This window comes from Rissa tridactyla, chromosome 6 (assembly GCF_028500815.1).
Source record: "Rissa tridactyla isolate bRisTri1 chromosome 6, bRisTri1.patW.cur.20221130, whole genome shotgun sequence".
NCBI lineage: Eukaryota > Metazoa > Chordata > Aves > Charadriiformes > Laridae > Rissa > Rissa tridactyla.
In genome coordinates this window covers 56,421,390-56,440,295 of record NC_071471.1, presented here as the reverse complement: position 1 = coordinate 56,440,295, position 18,906 = coordinate 56,421,390, and the positions used below count along the sequence as shown (strand labels likewise).

Sequence of the window (18,906 nt, the reverse complement as noted above, 5' to 3'; positions counted from 1 at the left end):
TTCTTTTTCACTTTTTAAAAAAGATCTATTTAGCATTTGTTGATCCCCCCCCAGCATCTAAGTAAATTTGCGTTTTACCACAAGAAATTTTAACTTTTTCCACATGAAATATGGGCCCTGTTTTATATGCCCTATGCTTTTAATGTTGCCTTCTACTGTGGGGTTGGAAATTTCTCTCAGTACAGAAGCTCTGTTGAATGTCTGCTTTTGGACTAAATAGAAGCATGTCTTTCTCTTTTCCGATGTTCCCAGCAGTTTGATTCTTTCCCTCCCCCCCTTCCCTCCCCCCCGCATTATTGAAAGACAGGGATCCATTGCATTTAAGAAATTTGGAAGAGAATTTATTTTCTGTTCCATTTTTCTTTGTCAAGGTGTATCTCTAGATCAGACTGATAAATCACCACTGATACACCACTACAGAGAACATGCTCCCTGTCCCCGGTGGTGCTTTGCCCATAGCAGAGGTATAGGGACGGTATGGCTGTGTTCTGTCTGCGCAGTTCAGGGAGCTGCTTAGGGAATAATACAGTCTTTGTTACGATATACTGATTGCTGCAGGATTGTGTATGTAAAAGATGCTAACAGTGTTTCACATCTAGAGGCATTGTTTGCGAAGGGAGTGTGGCTTTTTTACTTTTATTTAAAATTCTATAACATCATGTAAAGAAATTGTCCCAACAGCATTTGCCTTTCCTTTTTGCAAAGTTTTCCCTGGTTAAAGATGCATCCAATTTAACTACTGCTGAAGGAAGTCACAGTAAATTAACAGCTGGCCAGTAAGCCCGGAGCTTTGAAGAGAAAACTGCTCCTTCCTCTTTGCAAAAAGCTCTGAAACAATTTAGTTTCTCTTCATTTATTTGGTCACAGTGATTGAGGTATGGATGGAGGAGAGATTAGGATCTACCAGCATAAACTGCTGGCTTCTGAAGACTAGAAGGAATTTCACATTGTAATTTTTTACAAAGTGCCAGAGTACAGGTATTTGGTTGAGGATAAACTAAAAGATTATTGTGAAATTGTTGCTTCCCAGCACTTAAAAAAAAAAAAGTTCTTTCATTTGTTAATGGGTTTATAAATGCAAACTTGATGTCATTCCCATCCAAAACAGACTTACTAATTTCTAGTTATAAGTCGTCAAGAAAGCACAAGTATGTTAGCTACAAAATCATACATTTATTAAATTATGTAACTTATACCTCATTCTCATGTGCAGAATGCCTGACAGTATTGGAGCATGAATATAGCTCGAATCTGATTTAACTCCTTTCTTGCATAAACATACAGGAAAACTTCATGACCGAGTAATAACAAAATCCACATGAAATGTGGATAATCTAAGTAATTTAAAGAACACTATAGGTCAGAGATTGAAAATTTGCAGCTTCTGTTTAAAATGTTGCACAAATCTTTTTGAATAGGACATCTCATTATAAAGAAAAAAGTCTGTAAAGAATATGTATCACTGATTATTACTGACAAAAGAATATATCCCCTAGATTAACAAAAGTGGTTGTTCATAGAGTTTGATCTAAATGTTACAAGTTCCTACCACGAGCCAAATTCAGATTAAAGCAGCAGAAGAATTTGGCTTTGAATTATGCCACTAGCATAAAATTAAATGAGGATCTGATGAGTCGAGGTTGGCCCCTGAGATTTATAACTGTTTACCTTACCGCCTTTTTGCATCATCTTCTCCCTGATACTGCAGATCCAGATAGTTCTCCAGCTAATTAGCTAGAAAGAGGAAGTGTGTGATGAAGCTCTCTCCAACTTTGCCAGCTCCCATGTTTGAAGTGCAAGTCTCAAGGTAGCTGCTCTTTTTCCCCCAAAAGTTTCAGCTATTGCAAGTTTGGGAATATGTTAGTGTAAGTATCTTGGCGTATTATTTTTTAACTAAAGAAAATGCCTGTGTTTTCTGGTTGTAGAGAAAAGCGTGGATATATGACACTGGAACACCCTGAAGGCTTAAAAATGGAAGGTAAAATCAAAATGAATAGTATAAAGAAACCTATGATTTTTTTCAGTCTTGCATTTCTTTGGGACTGGCTTACTTTTCTAAGCCACCTGGTATGGCAGATGGTGCCAGCATACTTTTGAACGTAGTTATTTTCTTGCCTGGTTTTGCCTAGCATTGTGTCTCACAAGGGTCTGGTTTGGTTCCTGTGCTTACGTATGATGATTTATCGAGAGTTTGAGAGCAAGATGGCCTGAGTTATCATTAGCATAACCTATATCCAGTTGCAACTAAAGACATGCAATTGTTTTCCATTGATATGACTGAAGTACATGATAAAAAGACGAGATTAGCTAAAACAGAATCCCTGAAGATTTAATTTATTGTGATTGGTTTAGGCAGGAGGTCTGAAGGAAGTGTTATTTCTCTAGGCCTTTTGAATTGTGATGAGGTACCATTCCTGCAGGCCGGCAGGTTGTGCAGTCTATGTGCTGTTATTGACCAGGGGCGGCAATTCAAGGACCTGAAGCCACTGTTAACTTTATTGCGATGAAAATGAGATCAAGCTCTGTTTGAATTCCCTGATGATAATCACCATGCCTATCTTTGTGAAATGGCAGACAGATTAAAGAAATACATGCAGTACATTAGGCAACTTGCATAAATGATCTGTTGCCTGCAGCTGGTTCACTGTGCAGTTGTGGGTTATTGTTGCAAGGAGAGATTAGCAGAAAGGAGCGTGAACTCTTCACAATGTTTTGCTATCTGCCTCAGCTGCCTGGTAGCCCAAGGTTTAAGATTTTTTTCATGTTAATATTTAAAGTCCCAAGAGGATTGCATCCCAAGTGCATTTTTGAGCTTCTGATGCCCTGTATTCCATTTCAATCTTGACTGTTAGGAGAGAGAAATTTGGGGCCTGAGGGCTTTCTGAAATGGAATTAGCTGAGAGTGTACAGTATCTTTTCCTCTGGAGTACTGGGTGTGTGGAATGTTTTCCCTCCAGAGCTCAAATGTGTCACAAATGTAGTATATTTAAAAATATGCTTTTCTCCTGTAACTGGCAAGATTTGTGCAAAAATACTTTTAGTTGTAATTATTTCACTGTTCGTAGTTGTGATTTAAAGTGGCAGACTAAGGAAGGAAGACTGCAGAAATGTTCTAATCTTATTGAAGAGCCATCATTCTTTGCCTTGGACATTGGTTATGAAAAATTATTAACTTGACTTTTTCAGTTTACCTTGCAGTGTTTTTCAGAAACTTTGAGAGGCTATTTGCTTGCTTATTTTAAATCATAAGATATTAAATACTTGAGAAAAATAAGTTTTTTATGCATTTCACTTGTAAAATGCACGAAGGGCAAGCTACTAAACATGCCGAGGCTCTTTTGCTAAAGGTATCTTTATTACTCTATCTGTATTTCATCTGCCTGTCATGACTACAAGACGAGTAAATCCAAACTCATCCTCACATCCAGTGAGATTCTGACAGGTTTACCTACCTTGAGTAGGATATAACTGTATCTGAGGTCCTACTGAAGACACAGGTAGTGTGAATAAAATATCAGAATACAGCACATTCAGATCAATGGTCCAGATCTGCGGCCTTAGCTCAAGCGTTACGTCTCGTATAGGTAGGAGTTTTTCCTGGTCAGAGACTACAGAATCAGTCACCCATTTGTTTTGTTTATTTTGATCTTCCTATCAATAAGGTGCTATAAATGCTAAAATGTTTATTCGGCCTTTTCTATTGCTCTTACTTTTGGTATTGCATTAACTATGTATAACTTGGTTAGGTATAGTCTCACAAAATTTTTCAACCAGTACTACGCTTAACACAATTATGTAAAGTTTGGCAGTTGTTCTTGCCCAGCCTATTACCATTTAAAAAAATACTGCTGCACTGTCATTCCTTGATATTCTACAAGATCTAAATGATCATTGGTGAACAACAAAGCAATGGTCAGTGAACACAACTTTGAATCAGCAGCAATAAAAAAAAAACTTTTGGTAGTTCAGATAAAATGCTTTCTGCAGTAAAACAAAACTAATTAAAAAAAATTCTTTGTGTTAATGTTAGTGTTGAAAATACTATATTTATATTTATGAACTGGTCGGTTAATCAGCACTGAAGACATGTTGGAAAGTGTTAGAATACTTTCTGTCATTTGGCTCAACTTTAGGCAATTATACATGTAAACATAATTACTGTGGTACTACTTTTGAAACACATTGGTCTCAACTTTGTGATGAATGAATCTGCAATATGTTTTCCTGACACCTCCTTGAATTGAATTAATCCAATATTAATTTATTTTAGATGTGCCAGAAGCATCATCCTATTACTAATAATTTGAAATAGACAGCAGGAGGTGCAGGTCCCTTCCTAGCATTGCCAGAATGCATCTCTGTGTGTATCCAGCAATCTGGGTGATATGTTGACAGAATGAGGCCAGCGATGCAAATAAAGGAATTTCGCCCCCCCCTTCCCCCTGCAGTAAATGCACTCATTTATACATGAAGTTAGAGAATACAATTTATTCACTGTCACTGACTAAATCTGTCACTGACTAGAATTTCTACAGAAAAATCAAATTAAGAGAGAAATAGCTTCTGTATTAGCATTACCATCAAATGTTTAATTTGTGTATTAAGTGATAAGAGTATTTATGTTTCAGAAAGTAGACTTATTTCATTTGCCTTATCAGCCACCTAACACTGAAGTAGCATTCTGTGCATAGATGCGTTTTAGGCTAGATCCTCAGCTACAAATTAGAGTAGTTTTACTGCAGTCAGCGCAGCTGACTGAAGCCAGTGCCACTTCACGTTAATGGAGCACATGAATCCAAATGCTTCTGTTAAATATCAAATAAATACGTCTTTTTTTAAAACAGAAGGTGAATTTTTTTCCTGTCCTCCAAAAAATATCCTCAGTCATTATGCTTGCTATGTGTGTTAGGATTAGCTATTTTGTCTTAATTGTTTACAAGTTTGTAATCTGATTCCCTGATATACTAACAGAGCATAAAAACAAAATTTATTCATTTTTGGAAGCCATAGTATATGTTTCAGCTTTTACTTTTCTCAGATCAGGAAAACTAAATTTAAGATCAAAACTATTTATTCCATGAAAAAGCCAGTGTTCATTAATAAAGAAAAAAACACAAGAGAAGAATTTATAGATAGAGAAGAAAATCAAAGACGGTGACTGGCAGTGAAGTTGCATTTATGTGAAATAAACATCCTGGGCTTTAGCATTAAAGTGAGGTAACATAATCCTGTGCCCTTTGATCATAATATACAGATGATCAGGATAGGGAGTCATACAAGTATATATAACTGTATCCAATACTTATTTGATAAACAGGAGTCATGGACAAAGGACCCTAACAAGATAACAAGCTTCTGTATTTTCTGTCTCATTGTATGTAGTAGCTACAGAAAGCTGGATTAGTGCATTTCATTCCTATTTTTCTGGGTGGTTGTATTTGTCTAGAATAATTACCATCCGCAACAACTGGGGTTTTGGACAAAAGTAATGGAGGACCCAGCACCTTGTAAAATAAATTAAATGGGGTTTCCAAAGTTAGTTTGCTGTTACCAATGGAATACATACTGCAATTTGGCAAAAATCTGTCCTGCAGATAATATGAGGGGGGAAAAAGGCACCTAAAGGCTCACTTCCACAAAAGCACCCTAAGAACAGGAACCCAGATTTTTCTCAGATTGAAGCCTGAAGGTCTGTTTGATGAAAGCAGGAAACCACTCTTTCCAAACTCACAAAACACATTGCAAGCAGTCATTTGGATGGCTGAAGCATCCCTGATCTCTCTCTATATAATCTGGAGCACACAATACTTAGTATGATTCAGCAGGTACCCATTTTAGGTGACTTCATATGCCATTTTTTTCCAGTCGTGGAAATGTAAGACTTCGCTATCACCCTACCTAATCTTTGTAATTCTAATGCAAGTCATTAATATTGTGAACTCTGCCCATTTAACTTTAAAATCAGCTTGCAAAAAGGGTATTTGCTATGAAAATATTTTTTCAAGGGAGAGGCGGGAGGGTGTGACAAAAGGCATAAAAGAACTAAAAAGAAAGTGAACAGTTTTCTAATGCTACTAAAAATGTAATAACTTTTGAATGGTATTTTCCTATTTTAGACACTGAAACCAAAATATTTTAATTTCTCAGATGAATTTGAACTTTAAAATTCCAAGTCTGTTATTAAACAATGTAGAGGAGACTTCCCCTCCCAAAATCAAAGGAAATGAAAACACACAGAAAGTTTATTTTTGAAAAGTATGAAAGGCAGTTTACTTGAACCCTGTTCTGCTATGCTTACTCTACATAAACAGGCCCTATGTATATGACCTATTAGCGGTTTTTTTCCAGAGAATCTGTTCATCTGTTTTATTCATTTTGTTGTATGTACACTTGACAAGGAACTTCAATCACATAAACATGGTTTGTCTGGTAAACACATAATGGATGAAGCTTACTTTGAATCTAAGAATACAATACCCCTTGTCTGCAAGGTGAAAATCTTAAGAGCAGTATATGGTGCGGGCTCACAGAAGATGCCTAGAGCATGGCCTAAACAGACTTCAGTTTATTAATACAACAAATAATAAGTTACAGATAGCTCGTACTGGAACTGTTGCCCCTGGTTCAGTATGCCTTCAACAGCACCACTTTAGTGCGCAGCTGTAGACCCTGCTTGTTTTTATTTTAGACTGAGCGTATTTTGCAAGCTGCGTGTGATTCGTGTGTGTGTGTAACTATCGCATATGTTGTTTATGAGTCTTTAATCTTTCTTCACTCAAGGCAGCAATGCACCCCCTGCAGTTTGCAGCGTTCCATCTGTGTCACTTGTCTTGAGTAGTAGATTTGTATCTTGGCAGAGGACAGAAAAGGTATCTTCAGTCTTCTCATGACAGTTGCACAGCATTTTTCTAGGCTGACAGTCTTTGTCAAATCAACAACAAAACCGCTCTATCTAGTGCTGCTAATTTTCCATAAGGAATTTAAAAATGCCCAACACTTAGTGTAGAGAATTGTTACTTCCCATCCAATTTGCCTTAGTAGCACTGCAGCATTTCACCCAAGGATAGACCTGTCCTACAGTATTGTAGTATTCTCTAATAAGATGAAATACAGTGTTTTGAAAATGTATATTCTCATATGTCCCTAATAGCCTAATGATCGTAAAACTAATCCAGGCACATAGAATACCTAGATAAATCCCTGGAGTAACATGTTACTTAGTCCTGTGCATTGTCTTATCAGGCCAGTCATAACTTTCATTTGTAACTATGCCATATTATGTCCACAAATATTTAGCAGAAGAGGGCCTTCACCTCAGGTTTCATTGCGTTCTAGTTGCCCTTGCCTTATTTTTTCCTGTTGCAAGTTTGACTGATGCATTCCTAATGGAAAGTTTACGATGGATCAAAATGTTCACATCTAAAGAGTTAAATAATAAGCAAATATTAGCCAATTTGAGTGGCAAAGTGAATGGATTCTTAATTACCTGTGCCTCCCTTTTATTACTGCCATCTGATTTAGATCTGTAAGTCAGTGCTTTAGAGTAATGTTCTTCAGAATAAGAAAAACTATAACATAGTTGCATTATCTAATGAAGACAGAAAATACAAAGAGATTGTTAAACTATTATCAGTCCCTATATAAAAATGTTCTTCACTGGGAACTGTAATAAACAGAAGTAATATTCTTTGTTCTGGTACGATAACTGTCTATTTTTATTGCAGTGCAACTCAAACCACGTTTTTATCTCAGAGGAAACAATACAAAACCAGAGAAATGCCCTTTGAGAGAAAACCTGTACCACTGGTAAAGAGTTTACATTAAGATGTTTTTCTTTAAACACTTAACTGAGAAGTTTTTGTAATGGAACTAAAAGAACATACAAGGTAAAAGTGTAAGACCATTTTGCATCAGGAAATAGACTTCATAGCACTTGTTATATGGGCTAATACATGAGATACTGCCCATTTCGCATCACATCTACTTTACCAGGAAAGTATGATTTGTGTCAGTCCATTTTAATCTGTTTTATCTTCCCTTAGTAGCAGATTCAACCTCAAGTACTAATTTATACTTTGCAGTTCCGTTAGTATCTTGGCTTCCAAAATTTTTTCGGGAATTGCAGTAAACTCATGTCACTGTTAATTAACCTTAAGACATGACAATTCCTCTATAATCACAGAATGATACTACAGGGTCTTTTTATCCACTGTGGTTCTGACTTTTAAATTTGTTTTATAAAATAGCAGAACAATTTAGTAAGTCACACTGAAACTTGAAATAATCAAAGTGGAAATTATTTGGCCAGTAAACATTGGCTATTAACTGCTGGTAATGATTAATGTGCTATGCAAATTATTATTGATTTTAATTCCAATGTGTCTGTTCATTTCTATGACAAAATTCAAGCTTTTGGAGGAAATGAAGGATCAAATCCAAAAGTACAGTAAATAATAATCTACAGTAGTATAATCTTTACTTAAATAATGTAAATGTTTCTTTCTCTGCAAGGAAATGTTATTGTGCAAGACATACGATGCATCAAGATATTGGGGCATCTCTCACTTTTTTTTTTTTAAACTGTGCTCCTATAAAGGAAAGCAATAACCCATATTTTTGTTTCTGACCACATAGATTAAACGAGACGTTATAAGGATTTTGACAATATTAAAATTTTTGTCCTACTCACAAAAGCATCTGAATTGACAAAGGCAAAAAGCAGTCAGACTTGCTGGAAGCAACCCAATTTTAAAATTTCTTTTTGATGCACTCATGAAATGTGCGTGAAGACTGAAAACTGCATGCAGATGCGCTTCCCTACAGTATCAAACGGATACTGAAGGAGTTGATGTTGTGCAGCAGCATACAATGATGCGTACTAAGCATATGCTGTCCGTAAAGGTCTCCACAATATTGTTTATGGATATTCCAAAAATGTCTCTGCTTTAACAGGTATTCTTCAGCAGAACTGTAAAAGCTGTGAAAGAAAAGGCCAGAAGTCAGCCCAAAGCCTTTGAGCAGCAAGATACAAAGGATACAATGAAAAAATCCAACCCTCTTCCTGGAAAAATAATGGGTGAGTCCAATAGAGGAACCTCTTTGTTTTCATCCCATTAGTTACGTACTAGAAGCTTTTTGGGGCAAAACCCTGGCTCTTAAGTTTCCTTCTGCTTTTTCTTTATGTACTATAGGTAATATATATAGCCCATATAAAAAAAAATGCTAATATTAGACTCGTTTAGGTATTAAGTGTGAGTGTGCTGCTTATTGTGGCAAAGGCTAAACCAATCCAGTTAACAGCTGCAGTTGCTTGATATTAGTAATTTTCAGTGCTATTAGATCAAAGCAACTACAACTATGGCACTTTAACTAAAAAAAGGAAGAGAACAGTATTTAAAGTGAAGGCTTAGTATTTGTGGAATGCAAAACAACATCAAAGAGCTGTGCAAATCATCATAAATTCTGCAGTAGTCTTACACATGTGACTGTATCATCTCTTTCAGATGCTCCCAACAACCTTTAAAACAACTGCGTGATCTCTTTAAGCAACCTTCCCACGTGAAATTTATTTCTGCAAATACCTCTTGAGTATCAGATAAGGAGATGAAAGTCCTTTGATTTGGAGAATTTGGAGACGAATAGTTTATGGTTTGCTATCAATGTGGAAACGCATAAGAGATATTTGTAATTTCTTAAATTGTTAATAGCATCTTTAAACTGATGGTGAGCCTCTAGTTCTTTCCAAAATTAGACTAGTTTTCAATCCGAAATGCCAAGAAGTGAGTACTTTTTATTTCTAAAGAATTACTAAAGAATGGGTCAGGAGATCTTTAAGCTGATCTGATCCCCTTCCTGAGGATGAGGGAAGGAGTGTTATCTTTTGAAGACAGTAAGAACGGAGGTCATGACCTCATAATATTTTTCAGACCACAAAATCAGAAACTGATTGAAACAGTTTGTAATGTTAAATTATAGTCTACTATATTTATTGAATTCTGTTATGCTGAGGTTAAGTTGTATCTTTGTAGACCATTTACCAAAACAAAACTTCAGATGAGAATCTTGATTTATGCAAAACCAAACCAAAACAACCAACCCGTCTCCCAAATCATAATATGCATAATCTATTTCTTCTGATATTAGTAAACTCTAAAATGATCATTCAATTCATTCCATCAATTCTGTCCTTCCCAAAAATGCTGATTAGGAATGAAGAGTGCTAACAAATCAAGTAGATATATGCGTCACAAATCCATAAAGATCAGCTCTCCTTGAAATGTAAATGCCTGAAAGAGACCTGCATTTTCAAAGACGCATACAGCTTCTGCCAACCAGTGTTCCTGCATTCAACTCATTTAAAGATTAGCTGTAAACTTCAGAGAAGAGAGAGAAAGACTTGATGCCTGCAAGCATAAATACAGAAAGACATCAGAATTATTTTTTTTTTCTCGGAAGCCTATGAAATGGAATGTGACATATAGATGTGAACTTTTCAGTTACTGAAGAAAACTACCTGAAACCTTTGTTTCAGGAAGTATACATTGTCTTCAAATTAGCTTCTTGCAAAAAAAAAAACCAAACAAAAAACCAAAATGTTATTCATATTCAATACTATTAAATGGAATCATCGTTGAAAAGAAAGAAAACAAGAAGAATATGGAAAGTTTTGCAATGTATTAGAAACAGAAAGCAATGCTGAAAAAAAGTTACAATGATATAAACTGCTCTATATGCTGCTACCTTCAATACTGCATTTCTGAAATTAGTGGACTGGAATGAGTTTCATTCATCACTGAGATTGCATTGGTCAGAAAGAACAGGCTACGTTAAACAACATAGGGAATCTGGATTTGGGGCTTCTGTTATCAGATTGTGGCCACAAAATACAAAGTGTTGGTCGAATATAAAATGACCCTGCTGATTCAGAGTTCAGAATTTTTCTGGGTTTTTACTTAACTACTTCATCATTTTACTTACAAATGAAGAAAGTATTGTTAGACTAGACAGCTGTAATTATTACAGTTTAGCTATCCAATGTCCTTGTAGAGATGGTCTAAGACCAGCACAATCATCCTGTTCTTTCCACATCTAGTTCAGGTCAACTTTGTACTTCTGAGAAGTGCCCAGATCTGATCACTATTCATGATTAAGAAGCCACAATCTCAGAAAAGGTGGAAGAAGTAAGTAACAATTTTGTCCATCTGTAGAAATCAGAGATGTAGTAAATAATCATACTTCAGAAAGACAATTTCAGAAGTCAATTATATGCTAATGAAAAATAAACATAATTTTCTCTCATATATGCACATACAAGTAGCAGAAGAGATAAAGAGTAAGGTTTATTATATTATTTTTAACATTTTACATTTTTGAGCGAATATTTGATGAAGGCTATTTGCACACAACCTGTCTGGGTCTGACTCAGTCCAGCTTCAGTGAAATACTGCTACATACCTAACACCTAAGTAGCCCCTTCATAAAGTATTAGCAGCCTAAAAATTAGTGCTGCGATACATACCTTTTAGCCTCTGAAGTGGAAGACTGAATCCCACGTTAGGAACACATGCTCCTGTAAGCTGCACGGCGGCTTAGATAGAAGGACACAGATTCAGGATTCTCAACAGGGTTTCAGTGGAATTTGATGCTGCGATGCTCAGAGTGGGCCCACACAACTACAGCTCACCAGTGTCCTGAGAAGCTTAAAGAGGAATCCACCTAATGGATGCTTCTACTACGGGGTGCACCAGAGGTTCTGGATTACAAGGTACAATGTCAAACAAGCACATCTGCATCTGTAGTTCTATCTGGCACCATCTTTAACATTTCAAGTTATTTTTTTTCTTTGGTATTAATATATAATAAAACATTTACATGAAAAAGGAGAACAGACCAGCACAATATTGTCAAACAAAAAAATATTAAAAATAAAAAAATGCCTAACGCAGGGGTATAGATGGGTATGTTTTTTTACATATAATCTGAGTATGTCATACTTAGCATATTGACCACTGTGTCTCAGTTATACAGTATAACAAGATGTTATTTTAACTTTGAGTACGTCCCACAATTTGCATTAGAAATGACAAAATAAAAATAATCCATGCTTTGGAGAGCAAGCAAGTAAAACTTTTTTTTTTTTTTAACAAGAATCAATGTGCCAAGGGAGGTATGTAAACTAAAGCCAGCAGAGCAATAGAATAACTAGCCACAGAATACAACCATGATTAATATGGTAGTACTAATGAAGAGCTTTTCCATTCAAGAGCAAAGTGACATAATTTATATAATCAAATATTTGTACAGTTACTGATATTTGTTTGTTTGTTTGTTTTTAGTGTATAGAATAACAGTGTAAATTGAGGTTACCTGGGATCATTTAATTTCTTTACATTCAGAACTCTCACTTAAAGCTTCTTCAAACAGTTCATATTCTTTGTTTGGAGATTATTTTTGTTTTTAAACCCAAGATAGTATGAATGTGGTTTAATACTAATGATATACAGACAGGGAGCTTCTAGTTCACCTATTCAAAATCATAGGCGAAATAGATTCATTTTATTATGAATTGGTTAAGAACTTCGGCATATTAACAGAGGATGAATTATTTATTGGAGCCACTATGTATGCTCCTGTTTTAACATACAATTTAGCTTATTGTATGAAAAATTCTAGAAATCAACACCACTATCATTGTGCGTAATATAAAAAATACTAACAACAAAAAATACAGAACAGTTAGAATAATACCATTTCAAATATTTACATATTTTACACTGTTAGAAGCAGTCATTTTTCCAAAACAGCACAAATCTTGTAACAGATACATATCTGAAGTAAGTCTGCTGAAGTTAATGTATTTGCATGATGGGAGAAAGAAGATCAGAATATGACTCACAGTAATCATACAAATACGAGAAACATATTTTTCCCCAATGTAAAAGGTACCAATTCAATGAGTTAACAGATGGGTTATTCCAAAGAAGCATATAACCAGTATGTTAAGTTCTCATAACATGAATCTTTACAGTTTAGAAAGATATGTTTGAAAGAGTTTTTTTCAGGCCCTTTTTAAGAAACATTGATTCCAAAGGCATTAATGCCAGTCAAAGGAATGATTAACCATTCTGTAAAATTTTGCATTGTGCTCTCTGAAGTAAGAATACAGTTGCTCTAAAACGGTGTTGTTAACAAGAGGATGGGGGCGCCCTTTGGATTCGTGTAAACATCTCTCCCTTCCATCACTTCTAATGCAGTAGAATCCCTTGGTTTGGTTAAAATAAAAATTAGAAGACATAATTCGGGAAGGAAGATTCAGAAATCTTTCAACTTTTTGTAATTCAGGAAGAGGGTCCTTGATTAAAGTATTGCCATCCACTATGTGAATCTGATCCAAACTGAAATGCTTAAGCCACTTTTCCATATGAACATCATATAGGCTTCTCTGAATAGCTTTGTATTTGGTATTAAGTGCTCCATTCTTAATAACAATATCTTCAAAAAGCTGAACAGGCTTGTGGCTTTCTACTCTGTTGTAATACACTTGTGTATAGTCAGATATAACCCTCTCAGTGGGATCTCTTAGAATGAGCAGCAGTTTAATGGAGCTATTCATGTCATGAATTCTTTCTGGAGCCTGTGGTGATGTAAAATAGCCTGGTGTTTTCTCAATTGTAATTTGATTTCCATAAGAAAATGGCATCAGACTTCTATACCAGTCTATTCCTTTCACATAATTTTCATCCCAGTCAAAGAAGTGGACTTCTGTAGCTGCTACTACAATATTAGGATGAATATCCAACATTTCCAGCAAAGCCCTTGTCCCTCCTTTACGAACTCCTATGATGATTGTCTGAGGTATTTGTCGGCTTGTGCCAGGAGGTTTCACCTGTGCTGAATAGTGTTCGCTTTTATTGCTGAGTAATCCTACTTGTGACTTCAGTGTTTCCAACAGTGCCCCATTCTCAACAGGAGCACCCTGAGTGTGAGTCAGCAGAAGATAAGCTGACACTAGTAGGAAGGCCATGTGGAGAGAAATAATTAGTTCAAGATAATATTATGCTCAACTAATGAAAGAATAGGTAAGTCCCCTCTCGAGCTGGTTGGCAGAACCCGTGGTAAACACACAGCAAGTTTCTGAAGCATCTACAAAATAAAATAAGACAAATCAGTATTTCTAAACCCATCATCAGTTGGAAATTCAACTGACAATTCAATTCACAAATCTAATCTGTCATCACAACAGAAAATTTATACCAAAGTTGTTTGTTTTCCCTGACTTTATTTCAGAAGAACAAAAAACCCCAATTTGTTCTTTTTTCCTTAACCGTGGGTGACCTGTGATGGTTTCTAACCTTTCAAACAGCTTTTGTTTCCTTTAAGCAGAACATTAGAATTGTTTACCTGATTTTAAATTCCTGCCCATTATTCGCTTGCTTTGATTTCCCTACTTCTCTTCCATAAACACCATATACTTCTCGTGACATATATACCATACCAAATATGATATTAATAATAATTACAACGTATTTTTGAATGTCAATGCCTTTCCCCAAATTTCCTGCTAGAGTAATATATCCTAATCTAAATAATAGCACTGAAGAGTGGTGCATCCATTTGGTTTCCAGTGAGCTAAGGATCATACAAAAAAAGTTCTTAGACACAGAAAACAAAGCACAGATATAGGAAAAATTTTGGAATCTGAGCCATTTAGAGTAGAAAACTAATAGTGTGGCAAAGCAAAAGTGAAGTGTCTGTGCTGGATCACTGTGGAAAAAATAAGTGAGAGAGGGTGGATTCTTTGCACGTATACAGGTGTTGTGAAGTGTAGTTACTTAAGTGTTGGGAAAATCTTGGGAAAATCAAATCTTCAGATAATATTCTGCAGTTCCTCCAAAGCTCCATATAAGAGATACCTAGGTGCTTTCTGGGCACCTAAAACCTTTTGCAGGGCAGCAAGTCTGGTTGGAGCTGGATACCTTATTTTTCTTAATCCACAGAGCATATGATCATTTTAAGGAAGTGGTCAATGTTAAATCTCTTAAATGTTTGAAAAAAACTTTAGGCTTGCAGGTACGTACACATACACATGTAAGTAAAAGAAAACATCACTGCAACTGTGTTGCTAACATTTGAAATCCCTTGGGTAACTCTTATATATACTATTTGAAACAGATAGCGGTGATAAAATATTCAGATCAATGCAACACCTGCACTGGAACCACTATACTTGGATTGCCTGCTTGTATGTCTGAAAATCCTACAGGATAAATCCTCATTGAGAGGATTCTTGGACTTCATCCCATTTCTGAGCAACTATAACATTTTTAAGGATAGACCTATATCCTCAACTTGTTTTGTTTTCAATGTAAGGTGTGGAAACAAGCTATTTCATACAGTGAAGCAGCAGTCATTTTAAAAACAGTAACTGTTTTTGGAATCTATTTGAATTATGGCTCATATTTTAAAGTAGTCTCAGAAATACTACAACTTTAGCTCCTTCTTCAGTTCAGCTGTCAGTTAGTCTCTTTCTTTTTCTGAATATATTGGTCACAGTACTTTGCCTCTTAGAAACGACCTTAGAAAACACAGCCAATTCCCATTTGTCATGGCTCTGAGAAGCACTCAGTATTTCTATTTAGAAATTGTTTACTTTGAGGCTTACTTTACACTTAAACATTTAGACTTAAACATTTAACGTAAGAACATTTTTGGTAATAACAGTCTAGCCAATGTAGCAGATCCATTAAATCTATTTTCTAAATCTTATTAAAACCTCCTCCAGTGTCTTGGATATCTAGGGAATGACTCTTGTTAGCCTGAATGAGCTCTAAAATCACAGATAGATAGAAAATATTAACCCTGAAATTGCCATTTAAAAAAATAAACTATGACCTTTAGTGAGTAAATCTGTGGAGAGAATTCCCTGTTATGTCCAAGGAAGACCTAAAGGGCAACTGCTTCTTCAAAAAGAGCACAACTTCAACCAGGTAAAGTGTGTGAGCATACACTTATTAAATATTGGAAAAGTCCAAGTACAAATTGGCTTTGTAATCAGACTGGAGAAAATACTGTTCTCCTTTACAAACCTGAAAAGAAGTTTCATTTTAAAGGTCACGAGTTTTTCACTAAGAACTTCACAGGGAAGTTCTATTTAAAGTTCTCAAGAGCCAGGAATGCAAGCATTTCTATGCCAATTACAGGACAGAAGAACAGATATGTTTATACCAAACCCATCTGTAGTTACGTTTTTCAGAATGACTACTCTTTTGCATGGCAAGTTTGGGAAATGGTAAACGTGCTATTTAGTGCTGTTGAAGAATCAAAATGTATTCTGCTGTAATGGCAGCTAACGTTGGTTTTGAAAAGCTCTCATACAACACCGACCATGCAATTTGACACATCATACCCCAGATGACTCCTAAAATATCGGCCTTCAAATGTTAAGTGTGTTTGCAGGCAGTGACTCTGCTTTAATAATTTCAAGCCAAATCTGGGGTGATTCACAAGGTTCCTGAACAGCCCATTCTGAGTAAGGATACAGCTACACACGAGATGGTATTGAAAACACTTCCTCTCTTCTCTGAAGTAGGAATATCTGAAGCAGTACAGCTGCGATGCCAGTAGGCAGGGATTTGCCGCCCCCCCCCGCCCCCGGCAAGGGAGCAGGAAGCAGTCAATCTTTCTTTTAACCTATTCTGAAACCCCTGTGTTAATTTACATTCTATTCATCTTCATTTCTAAATTAAAATTCTTTCAGGAAGGCTGAGGAATTTTTTTCAATTTACCTTTTTTGTGCTGATACATACAGCACATTATACATTATAATGTGTATGCACCTGTATGCATTAGGCTACAAGCACTTTGAAAGTAAGGCAAGACCAGCCTGAATGTCTGCCAAGCAAGAAATGCCTTGCAAATACCAAGGTGGAGACATACAGTTCACTACATAATTTAAATTCTGGAACTATCCCATCTTGAAACAGTTTCATAAACTGATTGTTGACAGATATTTTAATTAACTTTATTTAACCGGAAAGAAAATTATTTTTAGAGTTTGTGAGAAGTATTCTTGAGACTAACTAGGTTAATAGCTTAAGCAAAAAATAGAAGGGGAGAGAAGAAAGAAGGAATTTCTCTGAAATACACTAAAACCTGTGTAAAAAAAGATACAAAGGGATTTGAGACTGAGGACTCTGCAGTAGTATAGACAGAAGTGTGTTATTTCTATATCTGGTGATAGAGGAAAAAAATGCTCAAATTCACTTTTTTTTATATTAAAAAACCCTAATTTTATCCCTAATGAACTGATACTTATCTGTTTTCATGCACCTAAGAATCAGGTGCAAATACTGTCATCCAAAGAAGCCTGGAAGCTGAGTGAGAAATTCATACTAAAGAAAGACTGGTCTTCCAGAATGTTCTCAGGTTCACATGTGATGTGAGTGAGTCTGTTTAACTTACATCTGAAATCAGCAGTTGTCTATAAAACACACTTAGAAAGGAGTAATGGAAGAGATTCTGCATTTTCTATGGATGAAAGTATTAGTAGCATTTCTGAAAGCAATTGTGTCAGTTTAACCAGTTTGCAATTAATTAGTTGTTTTATATAGCAGCAATTTCTTACTCGAGTCACTGCTAGAACGAAACCTTACCCAGGAAATACTAGCAGAAATAATTGAATTTGGAACATGCTGTAAAACTGGTGCCTAAATAGATCAACATTGCCTTTGGGAGCAATTCCATCAGAACTACGTTGCAGCTTCAGCCTAAGATATTTGATTGATTTTGATGAAGCTCTAAGATGTTAGATCCTGTGGTTAGGGTATAATTGCTACATAAATGTAAAGGTTTTAAAGATGATTTATCAAATATAATTGGAATGTTATTTGAGTAATTTTTGTGTTGCTTTTCTGTCTTTATGCAATTAACTGCACATTTTTAGAAGATATGAACTGCTTTTTATAATGAAAACAATATATTTTACATTGCTGCACTGCACACTCTTTGAATCTCAGAGTATTCCTAAGAAATTAACCCCATGATACACGATCAGAATTACAGTGCCTTCTTATGTGGGGTTTTTTCCTATTAGTTGGTAGTGTTGGTGTTGCTTAGTAACATAAGGAACATCAACAGATATGATACTTATTAAGCAGAAGTTAAGTTCAGAAATAAATTCATGCTGCAGAGAGGACTAATTAAGTAACTAATACCTTGCACTTTTGTTTGGTATACTTTTTTAAAACCTTAGACTAGACTGAAGAAGCTAATATGCTGGCTGAAAAATCATTTTAATATTGAAGAAATGTTCTAAAGACCCTTAACTGCTGCACTCTATTGTAAAAAAAACCCTTCTAAGCGGCTTATGATTTATCTTGCTTCAGGGTAAAGTACAACATCTAGGGTAAACCTAACTATATTATTATTATCAATTTATAATATTTTTAATTTCTAATAATACTTTCCACTGCCTGTAATGCTTTTCAGTGGAGAATTTCACACCACTTTGTGGTAATGACCTGTCTGCACCCTTTCAAGGCACCATTCCCACCTTACGGGAAATTGCAACTGACCAACCTATAGATCCAGTTCAGGAGTGCAAATGTTTTGGAAAGTCAGGGTTAATGCGATCTGCTCGAGGTCATATAATAGGTTTACAGTCCAACCAAGAATAAAAACCCCAGGGGTTCGAATTCTCCTTCCAATTCCAACTTTGCCATTTCATGGCAGCCACTCATATATCTTATGGTAACTTATAGTTTGGTTACACGCTGAGCTGAAAAGCGAAGAGATTCCCCAATGCTTCAGTGTAAGGTTCGAGTATCTTATGGAATACAGCAGTTTCTTCCCACTTGCTCCACACTTCCCTCCCTCTCCCCCGCAATTAAAACAAAGTCTGAACTCAGG

At 35.7% G+C, this 18,906-nt stretch overlaps 1 protein-coding gene across 1 annotated transcript; it reads right to left on the bottom strand.

Moving 5' to 3' along the window:
- Nucleotides 1–13,093: 13,093 nt before the first annotated feature.
- LOC128911546 (heparan sulfate glucosamine 3-O-sulfotransferase 1-like) lies at nucleotides 13,094–14,134 on the bottom strand. The gene has a single exon (XM_054206581.1). It carries the CDS (start codon nucleotides 14,021–14,023, stop codon nucleotides 13,094–13,096), a length of 930 nt encoding a protein of 309 aa, XP_054062556.1. The 5' UTR covers nucleotides 14,024–14,134.
- Between the last annotated feature and the right edge of the window lie 4,772 nt (nucleotides 14,135–18,906).